Source organism: Nicotiana sylvestris, chromosome 9 (assembly GCF_000393655.2).
Source record: "Nicotiana sylvestris chromosome 9, ASM39365v2, whole genome shotgun sequence".
NCBI lineage: Eukaryota > Viridiplantae > Streptophyta > Magnoliopsida > Solanales > Solanaceae > Nicotiana > Nicotiana sylvestris.
The window spans coordinates 106,849,821-106,874,881 of record NC_091065.1 but is presented as its reverse complement, the minus strand read 5'-3'; the positions used below and the strand labels follow the sequence as shown (position 1 = coordinate 106,874,881).

The 25,061-nt window shown below is 34.5% G+C and overlaps 1 protein-coding gene across 3 annotated transcripts; it reads right to left on the bottom strand.

Annotated features, from left to right (window-relative positions):
- Positions 1–9,524: 9,524 nt before the first annotated feature.
- Positions 9,525–14,324, bottom strand: LOC104220613 (protein trichome birefringence-like 41). 3 transcript variants are annotated; one of them, XM_009771514.2, is made up of 5 exons: positions 13,988–14,324; positions 12,954–13,125; positions 12,634–12,812; positions 12,212–12,370; positions 9,525–9,855 (listed from the first exon to the last, which is right to left on the bottom strand). In XM_009771514.2, exons 1-5 carry the CDS (start codon positions 14,254–14,256, stop codon positions 9,543–9,545), a joined length of 1,092 nt encoding a protein of 363 aa, XP_009769816.1. In that variant the 5' UTR covers positions 14,257–14,324; the 3' UTR covers positions 9,525–9,542. The 3 variants fall into 3 exon arrangements, with proteins under 3 accessions (XP_009769816.1, XP_009769822.1, XP_070012665.1); XM_009771520.2 differs by having other exon boundaries at positions 12,954–13,012; positions 13,988–14,144; XM_070156564.1 differs by lacking the exon at positions 9,525–9,855 and adding an exon at positions 9,871–10,738.
- Positions 14,325–25,061: the final 10,737 nt, after the last annotated feature.

Sequence of the window (25,061 nt, the reverse complement as noted above, 5' to 3'; positions counted from 1 at the left end):
GTGTCATCTTATTGTGCACCGTATCTGGTCATGCCTAGTGATTCTTTGAGTGATCCTATTTATGTGTCTATACCGGTGGGTGATTCTATTGTGGTAGATTGAGTCCATCGTTCTTGTATAGTTGTAATTGGGGGGGGGGTCTTGAGACTCGTGTAGATTTCCTTCTTCTCGACTATGTGGTTTGTGCCAAGATTTATTTATATAGAGTTTTACCTTTGTGATCGTTATGCATAAATAGGGGTAAGAGTTACCCCCAAAGAATAATGAAGAGTATATGAATAAATGGGGTAGCTCAGCAGTGTTAAGCCAGCATAGTAAAAGAGGAAATTGGCCGTCGGTGTTTGTGGCAAGCCTATGAAGAGAGCAGACTAGCCAATGCAACACCACCTACTCAACTCTGTTCTAAGAAATGTTTTTGTAGGAGTTTGCCTCCCGGATTCTCTGCAATATATGGTATATGTGATCTGAACGGTTGTGTCAGGTCACTATGACAGTGTCTGAATATATCATCAGGTTCAATAAGTTAGCCGAACCCTCAAAGGGATTGTTATGAATGTGGTAGTACTAGGCACATCATGGGAAAATTGTCCTAGACTTGGGAGAAACATAATTTATAAAAGCACTCAGGCTACGTGCCCCATTGCAGTCAATACTCAGCTTACATGACCAGCCAGAGGTAGGGGTCAGGATGTTAGAGGTGGAGGTGAGACTCCTAGAGGTAGAGACCCAGCCGTTGATATATTTTCTATGGTATGGCTGAGGTCACAACACTAGATGGTGTCGTTACAAGTACGGTTTCGAATAATTATAAAGTAACAATTTTCTTAATATGATTCGGTTCTAAGTATCGAGGCAATTCCTCCTATTGTGCTCCACTTATGAGTGAGCTTTGTAATTCTGAAATTTGCTTATGTGAATGCTCCTATTGGGAGATTCGACGGAGATGGTTATGTCTATCATTATATGTTGTGATTTTGTTAAACAGAAAATATTTGAAAGAAGAAAATGAAATATTTCGATTGGCACGATGTGCATAATACTTGTGATTCAGAATTGAAGACGGGATCCTCGCATTTTAATATAATGAGAAATATTTAAACCGGGCTACAAACTGCGGTAGATGTTATATAAGGATGAGGTCCTTGCCGTGAAAAAAAATTTATGTGTTTAAATTCTCTATTTGTGAAATTAAAATTTGTACTATATTACTTATAGGGAGTCATGCCTATTAGACTTATCTGGGGGAAAAAAATTCTTGTATGAATATCTTTGTGCATAATTTGCCAGATTTATATTGTAATTATTGAGTTTTAGACTACGAGGTGAGTGCCCAGAGGATGTAAATTGTTACTCGTTAATTCGGGTAAGTAATTATTAGATCTTCATGCTTTGTTGTTAGTAAACTGGAGGTTTGAAACGGAATTTTTGTTGACATGAGGTTAATTGGTGATGTTGTAACCTATTATGAACAACTATTAAGACTAGAGATGTGGTTATGGTCATACATATGATGCGTTTTATGTCAAGATATCATTGTGATAATATCGTGCTTGTAATGCGGAGATTAGTGTTATTGATATATACCTTGTGGTGCTTTGTCGGGCTGTGAAAATGTTGTTAGGAGTTGTTTTGGTGTTACTCTGACTGGTGGATAGGCCCAATTACATGGGAGACTCTGCCAAAATTTCTGAAAAATTTGGGAGTTAGAAAAATTTGGGATATTGAGATATGCAAAGAAAGAGATAAGTTACATTATGTGTTTGAGGACGGACTCTACTTCTTATTTGAGGACGAATGACCCCATGTGGGGGAGAATGTAATACCCCACATTTGATGGGTGCATAGGCACGAGTTGCTATAGCCAGTCGAGACTAATATCGTGTGTTGACGTGAAAATCGGACCTTTCTGAAAATGATTGGAGTGTAAGAAATTTGGTCTTCAAGTTTACAAATATGGATAAAGGAAATAATCTCAACTAAAATGGTGTTGTCGGACTTATGTCGAATGCGGTAATGTGGGATCAATCGCGAATATTTGTGTAAAAGTAAAATCATCAATTTGGTAACTTGAGAATAATTCTTAGTACGTTCGAGAACGAACGTTTGTTTTAGAGGTAGAGAATGTGATGACCCAAAATGTCATCTTTAATTTAAAAATTATCTTGGTATTTAAGACCTTGAAAAACGCTATCAATAATTCCTCGACTTGTGTGCGCAGTCCGTATAATTTTTCGGAAGATTTTTATGTAAAGAAATGGATTAAATTGTGAACTAGATCTTTAAAAACTCAACTGAGTTGACTTCGGTCAACATTTTGAGCAAGCGAACCCGGATAAAAGTTTTGACCATTTCGGTAGTTCTATATCGTGATTTGGGACTTGGTCATATGCCCGAAATCGAATTTGGAGGTCTCTAGATCAAATTATCGCCATTTAACGGAATCTAGAAATCTAAGGCTAAAGATTTCTCAAGTTTGACCGGAAATTTGACTTTTGAGAAAAAGACCCCGGAATGGAATTTTGATGATTCCAATAGTTTCGTATGGTGATTTTGGACTTAGGAGCATGGTCGGAATTGGATTTGGAAGTCCGTAGGACAATTCAGCGCATTTTGGCGAAAGTTGGAAAATAGAAGATTTTTGAAAAAGTTTGACCGAGAATTGACTTTTTGATATCGAGGTCGGAATCCAGTTCTGAAAACTTGCATAGCTTCGTTATCGCGTTTATGACTTCTCTGCAAAATTTGAAGTCAATCAGACTTGATTTGATAGGATTTTGCATCGAATATAGAAGTTGGACGTTCTTAGTTTTATTAGGCTTGAATTGGGGTGTGATTCACGGTTTTAGCATTATTTGATGCGATTTGAGGTTTCGACTAAGTCCGTATCATGTGTTTAGGACTTGTTGATGTATTTTGTTGAAGTCCCGAGGGCCTTGGGTGGATTTCGGAAGGTTAACGGATATAAAAAGGCTGCTGAATTTTCTCTTTGGACAGTTGCTGATTTTTTTTAAAGCATGTGAACAGTACCTGTGAATAGTATCTGTGAACAGTACCCGAAGTTTTCTGGACAGAATGTTATGTTCTATCCCATTTTCCATTTTTACCAAATTGGAGCTCGGGGAGAGGCGATTTTCGGGAGATTTTCAAAGAAAACAACGAGGTAAGTGTTTGGTTAGATTACCCGAATCTATTACTAGTTTTGGCATTAAATCTGTGAATTTAGTTGGAAGAGTTTGAAAACCCTCTCGGATAGATTTGAGGATTTGAAGGTCGAAATATTATGGAAATTTAGTAATTTTGGTATGGTTAGTCTCGGGGTTGGATGAGGTTTCATATTTCGCAACTTTCGTCGAATTCCAAGACGTGGGCCCCACAGGCAAATTTTTAGTGCAATTTCAGATTTTTAATGGAAAATGTAGAATTTCATATGGAATTAATTCGTATAATTTTTATTGACTGAATCGAATTGTTTATGACTAGATTTGAGAATTTCGGGCACGAATTCGCGAGGCAAAGGCTTGTTGGAATTTTGAATTGGTTGCAAAGCGAGGTAAGTGTTTGGTCTAACCTTAGCTTAAGGGATTAGGAGTCTCCTATTTTCTATGTGATATTTGTTGAGTATGACGTATAGGCATGGTGACGAATATCTATACGTTGGTGTCAAGCATGACCGTGAGTCTTAAAGTGAAATAGTTGTGTACTAAATAAATGCTACGAATGCCTAAGTTGTTGATTCTCTGTGTTGAGCAAGGATTATGATAATTCTCGTGGAGATTACTTATGATTGAGTGTTGGTGCTAGTTGAGGTAGTTAGATGTTGGAACAAGTTTGGTTATAGCTGATTTTCCCTTGCCGGGACATATTTACTTTTACTATCGATTCCCTTGCCAGGATAGTGTTGTTACTTTATAGAAATATTATTGTTCCCTTGTCGAGATATTGTTATATTGCTCTTGTTCCCTGGCCGGGATTCTTTGTGATTGTTGTTGATTTGTAACTGGGAGAGGGTGGCACGCGTGCCACAAGATAAATGAAATGGGAGCGGGGGCACGCATGCCACGAGATACATGAAATGGGAACGGGTGGCACGCCTGCCACAAGATAAATGAAATGGGAGCGAGTGGCATGCCTGCCATGAGATACATGAAATGGGAACGAGTGGCATGCCTGCCACAAGATAAATGAAATGGGAGCGGGTGGCATGCTTGCCACGAGATACATGAAATAGGAACGGGTGGCACGCCTGCCACAAGATAAATGAAATGGGAGCGGGCGGCATGCCTGCCACGAGATACATGAAATAGGAACGAGTGGCACGCCTGCCACAAGATAAATGAAGTGGGAGCGGGTAGCACGCTTGCCACAAGATACATGAAATGGGAACGGGTGGCACGCCTGCTACGAGATATATGAAATGGGAGCGGGTTGCACGCCTGCAACGAGATATAAGAAATGAGAGCGGGTTGCATGCCTGCAACAAGATGTGAAATGAAAGTGAATTATGCCTTTGTTTTCCTTATCTTTGTACATAGTTGGATTGGTTCCTTTGTAATCCTCTTGATAATCTGTTGTTACCTGTTATTCCCCAAAGCATGTTTTTCCCCCTCCCATCTTTACTTGTATATTTATGTTTTACTTTTCGCTGTATATTATATAACTATATAGGTTTATTTGGTAGTCTGGTCCTAGCCTCGTCACTATTTCGCCGAGGTTAGGCTAGGCACTCACCGACACATGGGGTCGGTTGTGCTGATACGACACTCTACACTGTGTGCAGATACTGATACCAGAGTGCTTGGACCGTAGTGAGGATGTTGTCTTCAGCCTACACAGGCGACACGAGGTAGTCTTACAGACATCTGCAGGCCTTGGCGTCACCTCCTATCTTTTCCTTTATCCTATTTCCTTTACTCATTTCAGAAACAGTGTACATTTTATCTTTCAGACTTTGTATGTAGTATTCTTATACCGTCTGTGAAGCCGTGACACCAAATTCTGGGTAGAGTTGTATTTAGACTTTCACAGTTTTATATTAAAATAAATTGTCAGATTTTGTCTTCCTCTTAATTATTTTCGCTATTTGCATGATATCTACTCATCACTGATAATGGTTTAAAACTGGAAAAGGTTAAGTAATTAGAATAATTTGGTTTGCCTAGCTTTCACCAGTATGCGCCATCACGGCTCTCGAGGGTGGGAAATCCGGGTCGTGACATGGCAGTAGGGGTGTTATTTCGAGCAAGGTCAAAATTATTACTCGTTGTGAATTCGAGCGAGGTCGAACTTCTTTTTTGGCAAAGGCCGATGGCCATAGTGGTGTTATTTCGAGCACGGTCAAAATTATAACCCGTTGCGAATTCAAGCGAGGTCGAACTTCTCTTTTGGCGAAGGTCGATGGTCGTAGGGGTGTTATTTCGAGCAAGGTCGAAATTATAACCCAATGTGAATTCAAACGAGACTTCTCTTTTGGCGAAGGCCGATGGTCGTAGGGGTGTTATTTTGAGCCAGGTCGAAATTATAACCCATTGTGAATTCGAGCGAAGTCAAACTTCTTTTTTGGCGAAGGCGGATGACTGTAGGGGTGTTATTTCGAGCAAGGTCGAAATTATAACCCGTTGTAAATTCAAGCGAGGTCGAACTTCTCTTTTGCGAAGGCCGATGGCCGTAGGGGTGTTATTTCGAGCCAGGTCAAAATTATAACTCGTTGCATTATTTCTATTGGAGAACATTACTCGTCGCCATGTTGTTTACGCATGCGTTGGGGTAAGTCCTGCTTTGCTTAATTTCACTTTCATTTGGAGAATGTTGTGCATTTCCTGGGTGAGTCCCAGTTAGCTTGATTTCGTTTTCATTGGAGAATGCCGCGTTTTCATGGGCGAGTCTCGATTTGCTTGATTTTGCTTTCGTTGGAGATTGTTTTTCAATAGTCGACCCGCACCGATCCATTTCTATTATTTGTAATATGGTGTGGCTTAGAGGGTTTTGCTCGGTTGTTACTCGCAAGATGGCATGGTACGGAACCTTTCCCTAGGGTGTTTTGGCGGCGTTTGTCCCTTGCTCACGTACCTATGCGAGTGCTCGTGTTCCTATTTGGAACCAATAAAAGAGATAAGATAAACCCAAATGAAACTGCTTGTTGCCTCGGCCTGGCAAGTCGATGAAAGGAGGAGTGACGTTGTTGGGTTACTCGCTTCGCCTCGTACTCGAATAGTGGTTTCTGATTTGGCAGCTATGTTTGGCTTTGACATTTAGTCGCGTCTAGACTTCTCATGAGTTGGGCTTACCTCACTCGTTGGGATACCGAGGCCGAGTCCTAATCCGATATGCGCAAACAACAAGGGAAACGTGTTATACTCTATTCATAAATCCTCCAGCAGGTGTGATACGAAAATAAGGCAGGATGTGCCTGCTATTTCAAAGGGTCACGCAGTAGGTTATCATCCCTTCCCAAGGGGTTGAAGTACAGGTCGGTATATAAGGTAAATATATCGCATGGGATTGCGGTCATGTTAAGCACTTAGTGATCATGATTCTACTTCAAACATGTGTATGACCTGCCAAACCCGTTGTTGCGGGTAGGGCATGGGTCTCGTATAGATATCAGTCATGATTTTTATTTTGTGTAGGGATCTCACCTAGATTGATACGGTTATCTCAAAAACTTATCTACCATTATTTTCGAGTTAGCGTTGTTACCGAGATGGTGAGGTTGTAACAGCCTGGAAGTAATACTTGGTTGGTTCCAGATCTAAAGGAAACTAAAGAGTTTGGCTAACAAATCCCCACAGACGGCGCTAAATTGTTTGACCAAAAAAGCGTTACATCTTTTGAGTTAAACCAATCAATGATGAAATAGAGGGTAAATCTTAGGCAAACATAATCAACTCTAAATCTAAGCATATTGGGTACTAAAATCAAAGAGACTGAGTTTACATGACATTTCTTAGAATGATTAAAAGACATCAAACGTAAATAACGAGCTTACATCTTTGATATATTGTTTCGTATTTGTAAAAGCAAAGAAGATAAGGAAGGAATCTCGTTGATAACTTTGAGATCTAGTTTTATTGATTCAACAATGGAGATTATAAACGTTTGTAACCCAAAACCTAGACTTCTTCCTTTGTTACTCAGAGGTCTCCTCCATGTCTTCTGCTTCTTCTCCCCCTCTCGAGATCCCCTTTCCTTTCTGCTTTATCCCCTTTATATATATTATCAATTTTCCCTTTTATCCAACGATTTTTAACCAGCGCACCCTCTCATGACTGTCTTTTCCTCGCTTGCCCAAGCATTACATATGTTTTGTTGTGTAAGCCTTCAGATGGCTCAATCTCGGCAGTAGCCAAGATACTCGTCACCATTACGCCTCGTGGGCATGACTATGGCTTGGTCGACCCCTTACCATTCCCCTTAATGATAACCATCTTGTGGTCAGATTTTGACCCATACATTAGATCCATTAAAGAACGAATCACCATCTATTTTGGGGACTTGAAGTCAAGACTTCAGACTAAGGATGGAGGAATTCTATGTACAATCCTCAGGGATAAATATAATTTCCTCAATGTATTTCGATATTAAATCCTTACATTTTGGGCTTCCAATCAACCCTTATATGATAAATTTTCAAACTGCTCAACAAGCCAATGAATTAGGAGGATTATCAAAACTCAAACACATACAAAGTTGGGTCTTGATCCTATTTATGTAGGCTTATTAAAATAATTAAGAGGCATTTTCGTATATATACCATAGATAAAACTATATTACCAAATATGTTCATAGTTTGCTTATTACCCTTCATGTTAATAGTATTTCTACCTAATATATACAATGCATTAAATAAAGAATCATTGTAGCTTTATGATTCCTTATTTTGAGCGCTAAAAAAGGGGAATTAAATATTTTCCAGATCTTCCCCAACGCAAATCACGCACATTCCATAATTATCGTTGGCTTCACTCTGATCTTCCACAACGCAGAACACGATTTTTCATACTCTGTTTTTGCGATACACTCTGTTTAGAAATTCTCTCTACTTCTCTCTCTATTTCTCAATCGCAAATTTTAGTAATACAAAGCAAATGAAAAGAGAGTAGCAATTCTACCATTGACAGCCATTAAAAAGCTTGAAAGCTTTGAATTCAAATTTGGGTTTTCAAAAATCATTATTTGTTTGGATTGGGTGTTGTTGAAAATAATTGGGAATATGGTTTGGAGTTTATATCTCAATTTTGAGGGGTTTTGGTAAAGATTAGACTAGGTTTTGACTGAATTTCAGATTGAAACTCGAAAAAGAAGAAAAAGAATAAGAAGAAGAAGACATATTGTAGAAATTGTAGATACATTGTAGATAAATTGTAGATTATTTGTATTCTGATTGTAGATACTTTATTTTCTGTTTTCACAAATAAAAACTTCTACAAATTTTCTAAAAAAATGCAATTATGTCAAAAATCTCAATTACGCTACAATTGAATCGGAATTGGGATATAAAAATTCAATGTACCCAGTTTGTAGATATTTTGTAGGTTATTTGTATTCTAATTGTAGATGCTTTGTTTTCTGTTTTCACAAATCCAAAATGACTAAAACTTCTACAAAATCTTCTGCAAAAAATGCAATTATGTCGAAAATACCAATTAAGCTATAATTGAACGGGAATTGGGATATTAAATTCAATGTACCCAGTTTGTAGATATTTTGTAGATAAATTATAGATTATTTGTATTCTGATTGTAGATGCTTTGTTTTCTGTTTTCACAAATCAAAAACGACTAAAACTTCTACAAATTTTCTGCAAAAAACAGTCTACAATTTAGTATAAATGTAGTAATTATGTAGATACCCTTACAAATAATACTGTTTTATACATACGTAAACTGATTTGTTGTATATTGGTAGAATTTTTGTAGAAAATATACTGAAAGATATGTTCTTTCAGTATATATCTAGCATATTTTCTGTTGCTAATTGATTCTGTTTTCATCTTATCTCTAACTGGAATGGTTCTGATATGTTTGAATTGGGAAATGTTAAGGTAAGATTCCCAGTTAATATTATCGAACATTCCAAAGAAATGCAGTATTTATTCACCAAAAGTTGCTACTGATTTTCCATCACAACTAATAGCATCATCTGGAATATATGGAAGAACCAAAAGCAATATTTTGGATTAGGCTTCAACGAGAAACTTATTGCATCGAAGAATGAATATTGGAGGAATCTACATCCAAGAATGCCTGTATTAAGCACTTCAAATTCTGTTCTCATATAAACAAAGAAGAATTTTCAGATTCCTTTAATTAAGGAGTAAAAAGCGTATAATTAATTATACCCTTAATTAATTATGGTATAAAATTGGTAATTTGGTATACTAAGTGTAATTAAGTCAAACCTTAAACATTGAGGGTAATAAGGTTTCCTATGTAGCATAGGAATGTAAAAATTACAATAATTAAACATACATTTTTCTAGTAAAAATTGAATGCATAAAATAACTAAACGTAGTTTTTTTTTTCTGCTAACATATATTATAATAATTACATGGAGTGTTTGAGTGAACTGGGGAAGAGAGATGCATATAGAATTTGATTCCAAGTATCAGGAACTCCACCAATGCACCAGTGTGTACAATCAAATCCATGTAAGCCATTGTATATACTGGGATGTCCATCTTTTCTTAGCTGTGTAAGCTTTGTTATATCAAGTAAATATACTGGCTTTGACATTTTCCTTAGAACTTGCTTCACTATGTTTACAGGAATTGCTAAGCCACTTGGGTATGTTGATCCTTTTACTGGTGTTGTTTCGTTGAAACAATTCTTCACTTTTGGCTCACCCCATTCTGATCCACTGAAAAAGTAAATAAAAACAACATGTTAGTTAGGTATAGGAGATAGGAGGCTAGTCTGATAGTGTTCTGTTTGAGGTTGCGAGTGGCTCCAGTTATGCCCTTCGTACCTCATTAGGTTGTCGGTTAGGTTGTAAGAAGCTAGTCTGGAAGTGTTTTGTCCTAGGATGTTAGTGGCTCTTATTGTGTCCTTAGTATTCCATCGCGTCTGTGTTACTGTTCTATTATTACTGCTTAGTGTTTTTACTTATCTCTCTATTTTCTAGTTATTATGTTGCTAGAGTTATCTTTCTGGATTCCTTTGTTGCTACTACTACATTGTCTCGTTTCATCTTATTGAGCCGAGGGGCTATCGGAAACAACTTCTCTACTCCTCCGGAGTTTTGCGTACATACTACCCTTCTCAGACCCCCACTTATTGGCATTTCACTGGGCTGTTGTTGTTGATGATGTTAGTTAGGTATGTTGGTATGACAAAAGTCATTTTCGAGAATTTTTTTTAAGGAAGTAACTTTTTGGTATTCGGTTATCAGAAAGAAAAATTGGCATCCTATAACAATACATAGTAGAAATTGCCAATTTTTAGCCTTATATTAGGTTTGGCAAAGATAGCCCCAAACAATTGGCATTATATAGCCAAATCTTAAAAAAACTACTCTCTTTTATATTCTCTCCTAAAAAAAAACTACACGCTTATTTTGGCTTCCCTCCCCATTTCTCTCATTGTATTTCTTCTTCTATCTCAAAGAGAAGGGGAGAAAATTTAGAATTTTGTTAATTTTTCCTTTTATCCACACCAATTGCATCGTCAAATCAGCATCCATAACCACCAATGCCTTGCCGATGTTGTCCAGTTAATTTTCACCGCAATCGAAGAAGAGCAACCTACAAGATATGAATGCTACGAGATTCTTAGGTTTTTGAGGAATTTTCGGATCCTTCTCAAACTTAAGAAAAATACATGAGGGCAATTAATCATGTTATTGAAATGGACGGTGATTCACTCAGCGTAGATGCGCGCCTAAACGAGGCTATATACAAAATTTGAGCAAGATTAGCAAAAACTAAGAGAGAGAAATATATTTCAACTTTGTTTTTCTTCTCTCTTCCTTTTTTTGGTTAGATTGAATGAGTGGGTGTAATTGAAATTAGTTGAAAATACCTAAACGAGGTTATATACAAAATTTGAAAAAAATTAGAAGTGATTTAGATTGGTTTCATGCAAAAAATCAGACATAAAAATCTAACTACGACCGTGTATAACATGTTGTATATCATGTACATCAGTGTATATCACACACAAGTTTTTAAGTACGTCCGTGTATATCACTTCGTATATCGTGTATACAACACAATTTATTTATGGACGCCCGTGTATATCACATTGTATATCGTATATATAAAACAAATTTTCATGGATATACATATATACAGATAAAATACATGAGATATTACTGATGTACATAGAGATATACACAGGTTACAATAGGGGATATACATGTGGTGCCGTCATGAACTTGAGTTTTCAATCTAAAATGTGTTATACAAAGAACGAAAATAAAATTTTAATAAACTTTTTTTGATATACACATTATTATTATTATTATGTTATACACTGTGAATACAAATAATATAATTATTAATTATTGATCAAAAAGGGAAAATAAATTTTTGATATAGCATGTTTAAGCAAGTTCTAAAATATAAAAATAATAAATATAATTGTGGGAGTAAATAATATTTTGATATACAAAGAAAATTAATTCTTGATATACACAAAGAAGAAAAATAAATTTATGATATCTATTTTGGTATACACATGTCCGATGTGCTATACACTATGATATACAAATAATACAATATTTTTATTGTGATATACATGGATATAAAGACAACAATAAATATATATAATTTTATATTATTGATATACAAAAAATAATATTATTTATATACAAAGAATGAAAATAAAATTTTAATATACATGTTGATATAGACAAAGAAGGAAAAAAAAGTTGTGATATACATATTATTATTGTGATATACATTTATTGGTTATTGATGTCAATATCTATAACTAGGGCCATTTTCTGCCAATTATATGGGTATATTGTTATACCATGCCAAAACGCCGAAAGAAATGTTTTTCAAATAGGAGAAAGTAACTTCCCTCACTAGCTAATTGGCGGCAGTCCATTTTTCTTATACTATTTCAACTTTTAACTTCATATTACTTATTTCAAGTAATGCTATTATTATTATTATTATTATTTTATACGCAAAAATTTCATCAAAATGGCTGTAAAGCAGAAAAGGAACACAATGTAGCAACAAGGAAAATTAAAGGATGAAAGTTCTTACTGGTAATGCATGGCAGCTACTCCTTGGAAATAAACTTTGGTTTTCTTTGTATCAACATCCGTATCAACCCATTTAGCCCATGTGTTTAGACCTACACGAAATGCTGCAACACGGTCCATATCTTTCGATATGGTGCCATTATTTTCCACAAAATCCCATCTACAAACATTAAACAATATATCAACTATAAAGAATTATATATTGCTATTATTGGGTAAAGTTCAGTTACTTTATCTGTAATAGAAAAAGTTTTGTTGATTTTACTGTTATATTTACTAAAGTTCTAAACTTTAGTGTGATCAAAAATATTTTTATACATATAATTTAATTATAAAGTTCGATGATGATAGGCAAAATTAATGAATTCTTAGGGAGAAACAACAAAATAAAGAAAACTTATGCATATATGTTTAAGTACATACGGTTGTTTAGAATCGGATCGTAGATACCAAAGCCAAGTATTGAAGATCAAAACGTCAGCATTTTTCCAAATTCGTCCATATTTCATTGAATTGAGTTTTAATACTCGTCCAACATTGGGTTGCACTTCAATGTCTACCAAGTAATTTGAATGAAATAGTATGACTTCAACTCCATAATCCTGTAAATGTTCATATGCAAATTAAAGTTCACATTCTTGTATCTATCAACATATATTTTAAGATATATATGAATCTTTAAGATATTAAAAAAATAGCAGTACATGTTAACAATAAAAAAAGACAGGATTAATTATATTCACCTCAAATGTGACGGTAACAGTTTGTTTCTTAATCTCTTGTTTGAATTTGGCTTTCGGGACTGCAACATGAAGCAAGCACAGAAATGATTCAAAGTTGTTTAGACTTAAAGAATCCCCAATATACATTATCTTCTTTCCTCTAAATCTTCTCAAGAAGTTTTTACCATCAAATCTGCAACATTGTAAATAATATAAATGTGTGTAAAGCATTGGTAATTAATATAGCATTTTATATTACTCCATATATATTTTCTGTACAATAATATGCCGGCGCAAAATATTGTTTGTAATGAACATTGTTTTATGGAAAATATGGCAAAGCGTTATCATCCACTTACATTTTCTCTATCAACTTACTCAATGTTCTTGCTAATTTATTCATCAATCTAACATTTTTTCTATGTTAGGAGTTGATCAATAATAACGCGTTAATAAAGGTCATAACCTTGTTGTTTATACATATATTGGTGATTGACTGTGATGATTGTGTATGGCGGAGGTGGTTAATGTTGGTGGTGTGATGGTGGTCGGCTACACGGGCGAAGCTACCTTTTGCGTAGGGTGGTCACCACCCTTCATCGAAATATTAAATAAATTACATCGTGTATATAAGCAAAATAATAGATTTTAAATATTACTTCTTTCAAGACTGAACACCTTTAAGAAATTTTTGATTTCGCCATTGGTCGGCTAGTGGCTGATGGTGGTGATTAACGGTTGTGATTATGTAGTGGAGACTAGTGGTAAAGGTGGTTGGTTGTGGTGGCGAGTAATTGGCAATTATAAATATAGTAGTGGTAAATAGTTATATTCATATGAATTTTTAAGTAAACGTCTTTATGATTACAAAAATTTGAATGATCGATCATGATACCTATGAAGAGCCGGGAGTAACAAATAATTGTGAAAGAAAAAAACAAAATGCACTTAGTAGATCGAAATATAAATGATTCAGAGGTTAAGACCTCTATTAAGTGCAAACAAATATGGAATAGCAGTACAAGAAATTAAGAGAATTAGAGAAAGATAAGAACCTGGGCAAGACACAATCCTTGGGCTGCCATCTATATTTAAGGTATTCAAGATTAGGTTTGCCATATTTGATGCAGTCAAATTCCTTCCTTATGAATGGACAAGCTGTTGAATTATACAAAGGATATGAATTATCAAATATCCAACTTCCTTCAAATAAATCACAACTCTTCTTTTTTGTATTATTGGTGACTACCTCAGCATTTGCTTCTAATAAGAAAAAGCTCACAAAAATAGCAACAACCCCAAATATCTCAACTACTTTTCCCATTTGAAATTTACAGATGGAGAGGTTTTTGAAGTCACTGTGGCTCTATATATACGTGAATCAGTAGTGATATTGCATATTTTGAAAGTTGAAAATTATCGGATAATATTTCCATAGATTTAAGAACTAGTAATATCTTCTAAGACGTGAGATATACATGTAGTATTTTTCAAATTTTAGGATTAGAATTTTTTAAATCATGGAAAAGTCTCCCGTTCTTAGTTGGATGTCTTACTTAATTTATGTTCCAATTAATTAAATATATACTGCCCCAAATAATTATGCTTCTAAGTTTATAGTTCATACAATTTTGGGCCATTAGATGAAGTTACGTATATGAATGCATTTCCCAATTTCACATGCAGCAGCATGTGGTAAACACCTCACGTAGAGAATCATGCACTTCTCTATTCTCAAGATATTACTATATATATTGTTCCTCATTCTTGCATATTTGAGTACATAATTATTGTATCGTTCCTTATTCTTGCATGTCTTGCGCAGATTTTGACGTAAAATGGCATAATAGAAAGTCAAATAATCTAATAAAGTACTAACAATTGGTAGATGGAAAAAATAAAATTAAAGGACGCTGGTTGCATGTTGCAGCTGGGGTTATATGCAAAACCCTTCTGGCATATGCAATTTTCTTGTTAAAATATTATATAATATAAGGGATAGGGGAAAAGGTAGGAAAAAGTTGTTAAAATAGCACGGGCTAGCCAGTTTTCGGACTGGTCATTTAAAAATAGTCAGTGTTTGCAAAGTCATTGAAAAATAGCCACTATTTTGCTGCAACAGGGACCGCTCCAGCATAATATACTGGAGATCGGTGCACACATATATGAACTTCCAGCATATTATGCTGGAAGTCCAACATGCGAAAAGTTCCAGCATAATATACTGGAGATTAATTGGAGCACCTGTGTATGAACTTCCAGCATATTATATTGGACCGGTATATTATACTGGAACTCTAGTATATTATGCTGGAGTTCCATTATACTTATGCTGGAACTCCATTATAATATGCTGGGGTTCCAGTATACTTATGCGTGTATACTGGAGTTCCAGTATATTTATGCTGGAACTCCAGCATATTATGCTGGAGTATTTTCTGAATTTTAAACAGTGTTTTTGTTCAGATTTATCTTTATATGAAAAGTGACTAAATTTCGATTACTTTTGAAACTGTGACTATTTTTGAATGACCACTTGTAAATCTGGCTATTTTTGAATTTCTCCCTAAAAAGTTGACAATGAAAATTAAACTCACACACAATTGAAGGACCGTGGTTGAGAAGGTTGGGAAGGGGTTTACTTTAATGTGGGTATAAATTTAGCCATGCAAATATGATTGAGAGCGGCTAAAAATATACATTTATTATTGCTTAACCGTTTAACAGCATGTTTGACCAAGCTTCTCCAAGGCCAAAAGCATTCGTTCCCTCTCCCCCCCACCCCCACCCCAAAAAAAAGTGTTTTTTTTATATTTTTTTTCAAAGTTGAAATGTTTGGCCAAACTTTTAAAAGAAAAGAAAATACTTTTGAACAGAAGCAGAAGCAGTTTTGGAGAAGTAGAAAAAACAGTTTCTCCCCAAAAGCACTTTTGAGAAAAATACATTTAAAAGTACTTCTAAAAAACTTAGTCAAACACTAATTGCCGCTCAAAAGTACTTTTTCAATTAATTAGTCAAATACAAATTGTTTCTCACCAAAAATTCTTTTGAAAATAACACTTTTACGAAAAAAAATACTTTTCCAAATAAACTGATTTTAGAAGTTTGGCCAAACGGGCTATAAGTTTGGGTAGGTTAGAGTGAACATCTATTGATGGAATTTTTACATTCCTATACTATATGAAACTCTATTACCCTCCCTACTCAAGTTTTACAATAATTACATTTTATATACTCAATTATGATTTACGTACATTTTAAGGGAACTATGATAATAATTAGTATCCAAAAATTACTCTAACATATCTTTCACTCCCCCAAGTTTCTCTCTCCACATCTCACCCCCCCCCCCTCCACGTATCTTGCACCCACCCACGATTCCATCATTGACAACCATTAAAAAGCTTTGAATTCGAATTTGGGTTTTCAAAAAATATTATTTGTTTGAATTGGATGTTGTTGCAAAGAATTGAGAATTCTCTCTACGTCTCTCTCTATCTCTCAATCCCTAATTTCAGTAATGTAAAGCAAAGGAAAAGAGAGCAGCAATTCCACCATTAAAAAGCTTTGAAGCTTTAAATTCGAATTTGGGTTTTCAAAAATCATTATTTGTTTGGATTGGGTGTTGTTGCAACAAATTGATAGTTTGGAGTTTATATCTCAAATTTGAGGGGTTTTGGTGAAGATTAGACTTGGTTTTAGCTGAACTTCATATTGAAACTCGAAAAAGAAGAAGAAGAAGAAGAAGAAGAAGAAGACATGATATACATTATATTTACGAAATTGTAGTAAAATTGTAAAAAAAATTGTATTTTATATATTTTTCTTTTATTTATTTAACTATTGTATGAAAGTTGAACAACATTGTATAAAAATTATATTTAAGTTGTATGATATTGTAGTTGTATATAACTGAGTAGAAATAATGTATGAAAATTGTAGATAAGTTGTATAATATATAATTAGTTATTTGTATGAAATTTGTTTTTACTATGTATAAATCAGATACAAAATATACAAAAGACATATTGTATAAAATTTATATTATAGTTGTATTTAACTGGGTAAAAATAATGTGTGAAAGTTGTAAATAAATTGTATAATATATAATTAGTTGTATGAAATTTATTTTTACTATGTATAAATCACATACAAAATATACAAAAGACATATTATATAAAATTTGTATTTGTTTCTATGTGGCTTTATTCACTTTTAGGGTTCGTTTGTCATTTAATTATCTTCTCTTCTTTAACTTGAAATCTTAATCCATATACTGGAAAATTTTCAAATGCAAAGCCATAGCTAAGAGATTATTTTGTTAGTGAAGATAGTCCTACTACCTTAAAATCATACCATCATGTTCAGAGGTGAAATGTATATATTTTGTAATTATCCACGAAGTTTGGCACTCCGCAAGGTCATCATGCCTTCAACTTTCTCATCTTTTGACCTGTTTCAGTATTCAAAGGAACAAATAGAGCATGTTGTAGAAACCTGTATTACGTGATAGAAACTTTTTGGCTTTTGCTAATGTTTACGTGCAAGAAGTTGACTGCGTAGGTTTCTTATGTTTCAGCTTGTAGTCGTGTAACTGATGACACAAGCATGTAATTTTTTTTTCCTGTTCTTTGCTTGAGGTCTCTGTACGAGTTCATCAGTGGAATTCTTTTTCCCATGTCTTAAGTCCACACTGCCTTTTTCCTTTGTTTCGTTAATGCTTGTGCGCAAAATCATAGAAAAGTGAATCAACTCTATTGCTGCATGAATATGAATAACTCTGGAAGTGATTTAAGGTGGAACTAAATCCCTTAATTGAAGGCACTAATAATGAATTGGGAGCCTTTTAAGGTGGAATGTATATATTTTGTAAATAAAATTTATATAGGTAGGATAATTTACTAAACATGAACATTCAGGGTAATAAAATTTTAATAGTTTATAGGAATGAAAAAATTCCTATATTGATTGGTGAGTCAATTTGAGCCATTGTCAAAGTTAGCTCATCTAAACTTTGGGCCAGTTTAGACAAAGTATGTAACCCAAATTGACTCACGTCCATCCAAAAGTTTGGGCCAAATTGAACAAAACATAGGCCCATCGTACTCCATTATTTGTAAAAATTGTGTGGGGTAGCCACTTTTTAAAGTGATATTTATTTTTTATCCAGCATTTTTAATGTTTAACAATAGTAACTACTAGTCTATTAAAATTAATATGAAAACATTGTGTTACCCTTTCTTCTATCTCTCATGTGTTAGGGAGGGGAATTGTGCCGCACGAATACCTTCCAATAGAAACAAATTTTTGTTTTTGATTTTCCCAGGACGTATTTGACAGACCAAGATCCCCTGCCGGGAACACGAAGCACTAGAAAACCAGTCCTCCCAAAGACATTTCCTAGCAAATAAGAATGATATGTCCTGCCAAAACAGATGGACATAGTAAATTGAGTACACTGGCATGAACTATATGGATTTAATAAAGATCAAATCCATAAGGTTTAGCTTAACTTACCAGTCTGTATGGTGTCGAGAGATACGATGGTTGCATAAACTACATAACATATGGATTCTCACATTTAAAAGCTTTTGCTGTTTGATATGCTACGGTCCTCTTTTTGTCAAGTTCAAAAATTCAAAAGTTAAGGACACTTGGTCCTAAACTTCGAGTTCCAAATTCAAAAGTTAAGGACATTTGGTCCTGAACTTAGACTAACAAGCTCAAAAGTTAAGGACAATAGGTCCTGAACTTACAGTTACAAGTTCAAAAGTTAAGGACAATAGGTCATGAAGTCCTGAACTTAGACTAACAAGCTCAAAAGTTATGGACAATAGGTCCTGAACTTAGACTAATTACAAACTCAAAAGTTAAGGACACTTGGTTCTGAACTTAAGGCTAAGAAGCCCAAAAGTTAAGGACAATAGATCCTGAACTTAGACTAACAAACTCAAAAGTTAAGGACACTTGGTCCTGAACTTACAGTTACAAGTTCAAAAGTTAAGGATATGTAGTCTTGAAATCCTGAACTTAGAGTTACAAGTTCAAAAGTTAAGAACATGTATTCCTGAAGTTAAATTCAAAAGTTAAGGACATGAGCAGAGGGGTATTTTCGTCCGGGCAGTTAAAATTTATTAAAGCAGTGGCTAAAGACTTAAGACATTTTAAACAATGACTTAAAAGTAAATATATGTGTTATTAGTGGCTAACCGTACACTTCCCCCATTATTTATGTCTAATACTATAATAGAATTTAGAAGAATTTACTTGTCTGATCATAGGCCAACCATTCGCGTACAAATTTGGATTAGGTTCTACACTTACAACTGACAAGCGTTTTTTGCCCCAGGTGGTCAATGTGTGGCCTTGCGAAAAGTTAGTCATTTTTTCCGAAATAAAACCGAATTTTAGTTTTGAATTTAAAGTTTAGACTAAGTGGTCGAACTTCAGAGCAAACTTTAAAATTATTGAGAAAATATCACTTTATACCTATTAAGCCTAAATTATTTACCCTTAAATACATAAATCTAAACTATATATTTTTCCTATCTATACAACCAAGACTATTTATCCGGACCACAACTATTTGCCTTCGCATTTGAAGTACAGAATGTTAAAACATCTGACGACATTTTTGCAAGCTTACTTGGGGTTAGGCGTTCATGGAGTTTGTTACTGTGCCATTGGGGTCCAGAGTTGTTGCTGATTTGATTTGAGTAAGCTGGGTCTGTTGTAGCTGTTTGGTTTCCTTCCTGAAGTTGAAACTAGTGTGCTGTCTAGTTAAAGTTGACTCTTGGACTGCTTTCTGCTACTCTTTTGGTTTGAAATTGGTTTCAAGTTAGGTTTATTTTGGGTGATGTTATTGCTGTGTTGGTTTGTTGGTGTCGCTGTTTGGTATAGCTGGGGAATTTTAACTGGTTTTCCTGAGTTGTTGCTGGATATCTGTTACTGTTGTTGTTGTGCTGTGCTATCTGTTGTGCTGATCACTCCTTCTTCTTCTCCATTGTATTCCATTTCCAGGTACACATTCTAAAAAACCTGTGTTGAGGTAAGCTCGAATTTGAAGTTGAAGTTGAGATGAAATGGAAATGCAACTGTTAGTTCTATTTGACATGACTGTATAAATAAACTGAAACTGTTTCTTTATTAGCTAGATTATCACTCGATATGTCTTGAATGTATATAAGCCTGTGATCTCGAGCAGTGGTTGTATTTAGTTTTACGTTCGGTTAATAGGATAGTTAGATTAATTTTAGTTTTGGTAATTCGTTTCGTGAAGTCATTTGAAAGCGATTCACATTGCAATAAACCTTTAGTAATGGTCGTCATGTGTTTTGTACTAAAGTAGGACTGTTTATTTGCTACATCATGACATGTTAAAATTGGCCCATAAAGAGTGTTGTGGTTATTTTGTTCAAGTTGTTCCAAGTAGAACGACGTACTGCTTTCATTATAATATCAGGATGCTTACCTAATGACATGCAAATGAATAAGTAAATGCTTGACTTTAGGGGCTCGATCCCTCGATCTGTCCTACGCAGCTTGGCACGCCCCATTCGGTTTGGGGCTTGCCTCAAGGCCCACCTGTTGTTGTTCGTTCACAAGTAGAATTAGTTGGCCTATTTAATTTGGGCCTGATTTAAAGGTCTCAGTATATAGTTAACACACTTGGTAGTGGACTTAAATGGATCTACTTCTCCTCGGCCAGATCGATCTTCATTAAGGGGGTCAACCCAAGCTATTGCTCTACCTCCTCTTCTTATGATTTTTATGTGAGTATAAAGACCCACCATTGTTGAGTTTTGAAGCTCCAGAATTTGAAATTTTATTTTGAAGATTTATTGTTTGATTCGATGTGGGTGCTATAAAATATTACTTATAGTATCTTCGAGTAAGCTTCCAAGATCTAAATTTTTATGTGTATTTTAATATCCACTATTGTTGGGCTTGAAGCTCAATTTTATTTTTGAAAATTTCTTGTTTGATTCAAAGTGGGTGTTGTTAAATATTACCTATAGTACCTTCTAGAAGTTCATACTGAAATTTGATAGCATTTAGAGCTGATTTGAGGTGATTAAGATCGAAATGTTTAGCTGAAAATCGACGAAGAACATAGTTACCCAATAGTATACCGCTGCGGTATACAATATATTGTAGGAGTATATAGCTATACTGCATCAGTATACTATTATAGTTTACAATATACTATATTGTAATAATCGAAGAAGAACACAGTTATCTAACATCATACCGCTACAGTATACAATATACTATAGGTGTATATAGTTATACTACAACAATATACTATTATAGTATACTATATATTGTTATAGTATACTGTAACAACATACTGTAATAGTATACAATATACTATAATAGTATACTTATTACCCGTAAATTCACTTGCCTTTTTCCTTTTTAATTTGCTTAAGCTTTTATCCAGCGTGAGAGGCAAATTGAAAATGTATATATATAATGTAACGGTATACTCTTACAATTAGATCCTTTTAGAATTTTTGGAAATTTTTATTGACAACTGATATTATTTAAGTTTAATAATTGAATTAATTTTTTTAACTCTTTGCGTACAATTGTATATCCTGTTGATATAGCTATACACTATACTGGTATCATATGTTAGTTAATATTTTGTTGTTGTATTAGCTAAATTTAATTGGTACACAATTTGATTTTTCTTTAGTAATAGTATAAAAAAAATAATAAAAAATACTGAAAACACTAAATGAAATTAGATTATGAAGACAAAAAGAATATAAAAAAAAGAAGTTAAATGAAATTAGATAAGGAAAAAAGAAAAAAAATAAGAAGAAAACTAGAAAAAAGAAAAGGAGAAAAGAAAAAAAAAGAAAAGAAAAGAAGCATAGAAATAAAAAAGAATTGGAGAATAAAAAAAAAATTCCCCACAAAAACTACTATGGGTAGGAAATATAATTAGTTTATGGGTAAAAAACAAATGAGTAGACAATGGTAAATAATTTTATTTTTGTGGGTAATTGTGTCATTCTCCCAAAATTATTAGGCCACAAAAGTGATTATTTGTGCAAAGAAGCCCATTTCACAAAGGGTTCTTCTTATCGGCCCATTTACAAAGGGCTCCTCTTATTGGGCCTCAACATAAATGTAGTAAGCAAATTAATTAATTATGTTCAATATGATATATCCCTGAGAAGTTACTGTGACGGATTAGAAGACGTGATATATAGTAGTTTTCATGTAAATCCTAGACATTTAAGGCGTTAATTAATTTCACTTCATTGTGGTCTAAATTGAATTATTTAATATTTGTCCATTAAGTTCATTTGCTTTTCTCCTTACCATCACAAATTTGTTGTTTTAAATAGGTTTGATTCATTCAAATCTTATACAAAGTGTTATCATTATGAAAATATGGCTCATTTAAAAACTGTAACATTTTACAGTTTTACCACCACCAACTCCACCGCGCAACTAGGAATGCTTATCGGGCGGATTGGACGGTTATTTACTTTTAACGGTTTGACTTATCGGTTAGCGACTTTTAAATGTATTAATCCGCTAGCCACCCAATAAAGTATCGGGCGGATTAGTATCGGTTTAGCTCTTAGTGGGCGATTATCGGCGGTTTATCAGCCTAGCAAACTTATCAATGATTCTAGATTTATAAAACTGAAAATAAGTGTTCATGTTCCGAGTCAGTCCCCAGTTCCTAAAGTTCATGACTGCTCAAGAAAATACAGCTAAACAGTAAACTCTCACATAGTCACAGAGTCACACGAACCAAAACTTCACCTGCTTGCTGTCCATAGACAGTTTCTTTCCAAGTTCTAGTCTTACTTTTTCGTTAGGATGTGGATTCTCCTTGAAAGCACTGTGACAGACAAATGAACAAAAATTGGAACTAATATAAACAAAATTAACAAGTAAAATAGAAATTGGAATGATACACACGTTTCGAGCTCTAGAATTTGGTTTGCAGTATGCCTGCTGTATTTCCTTCTTTTTGATGAATTACTGAGAACAGAATCCGGTTCATCTTCAGACGCAATGCCATTTAAGAAGTTGTCACCATTGGACCTGCTCTCACTTTCATCCTCCTCTTTAGGCCTCCCCATTACCACATCATTGGAACTTTCACCTTTCTCACTCATGTCATAGACTGGTCAACCGGTCAAGGGTTTTTGTTTTTGATTATTCAAGGGTTTTTATTTTATTTTATATTTAATATATATAAATAAAAATAATATATATATATATATATATATATATATATATATATATATATATATATATATATATATATATATATATATATATATATATATATATATCTTAACGGGTTAACGGATTAGCCGTTAAGAAAATTAAATAATCCGCCCCCAAATCGATAAGCCGTTAATAAAAAAAATTTAATCTGTTCCCCGTCCGTTAAGCCATTAAGCTGTTACCAATAAGCCATTAAACTTCGGGTCGGTTCGGTTTTCGGTTTCAGATCGGTTTTGAACACTCGTACATGCAACACCAACTAAAAGGTATAATACTCCTTTATTTTTATTTTTTTCCAACCAGTACCCTTCTATTAAGATTCTGAAGGAGTGAAATTATAAATGGATATTGTATAGGATAAAATATGCTATGCTAAGTAATTGCATCAGAGAGTGACACGTGGAGTCAAAGGAGGAGGATAGCTAAAACCAAAGACAACTGTTCTATTTGTTATCAGAAAGAATGATGCTCATAAAGATGCAATAAATACCTGTCAACCGGTAGTATTTAATGGAGAATATTCTACAGCATTTAGTACGCTACTCGTTACAAAAGAATTTGTGATTCATGCCCGCCGTTACACAATCTTCAATGACCTTCATAATTGACATTAGAAAAGGGCATGATCCTAAGACCTTGTTCCCTAGGTGCAACTATAAATAGTGAGCTATGTTATCATTGTAGAGGACACAAATATTCTGGCAAACTTATGCTATAATCTATTCAAAACTTTATACAATTTTACTGTGAATACCTAATTTTTGCACGCTTTTAATTCTCAGACAAAAACTAACTTTTGGATAGTTTTAGCTATTTTAGTTATTTTTCTTTGAACTTATTTGTGCATTTTATGTGAATTCCTTAATTAAACGTACCAAAATATTTTTTATCTTTTGTTTATATATCTTATTTTGCATCTTCAAATTATATATACCAAACAAATTTTCTTTCTACTTGTACGTTTTCTTTATGACTAAATAAGACTATAATTTCATTAGAGAAAAAATGGATTGGGCTAATGTATTTTAATTAAAATTAAGCCAAAATTGGCCCAAAATTTGAGCCCGATTCGGCCATACCCGGTCCAATAAATGGCCTGCCAAGACCTAGTCCAAAACAGCGTACTTTCATAATTAAACTACGTCGTTTCATTAAGTGAAACCAAGATCAAATCCTAGCACTTCATCTCTCCCTCATCCAACGGCCACCATTTGATCTCCCAACTAGGTATTTAAGACTTAGAGAGGCCAAAATTTTGCCCCATTTCCCCCATAATTCTTCTTCTCTCATTCCCTCTTCACTCTCTTCATCCCTCAGACTCTTCCGCCACCCCCCCACTGCGCCACCGCCCGCCAGAAATCGTCCACGGCGGCGCACGTCCAATCACCCCCAAGCTTTCAACCCCCTAATTCTCAAACTCCTCTTTTCAATTCCAACCTCAAAATCCTCAAAATCCCTCCCAAAATCCACAAATCTACCTAAATACGAAAAATCCTGTAATGACCCGACCGGTCGTTTTGAGCTCTAGCGCGTTATTCAACAGTTTGAAGCTACGAGCAGCTTCACTTCAGGTATTATGACTTGTGCGTACGGTCGGAATTGAATTCCGGGAAGTTCGGAGTTGATTTGGAAAGAGAATTCTCATTTCGGAAGCTTTAAGTTGAAAGAATTTACTGAGGTTGGATTTTTGAGTAAACGACCTCGGAATCGGGATTTGAAGGTTCCAGCAGGTTCGTATGATGATTTTGGAATTGGGCATATGTCCGGACTGGGTTTTGGAAGACCCGAGAACGTTTTGTCACCTATTGTGGAAGTTAGCATTTTGGAAGAAATTTCATAAGTTTGGGTTGAAGTGCATTTCAGTGT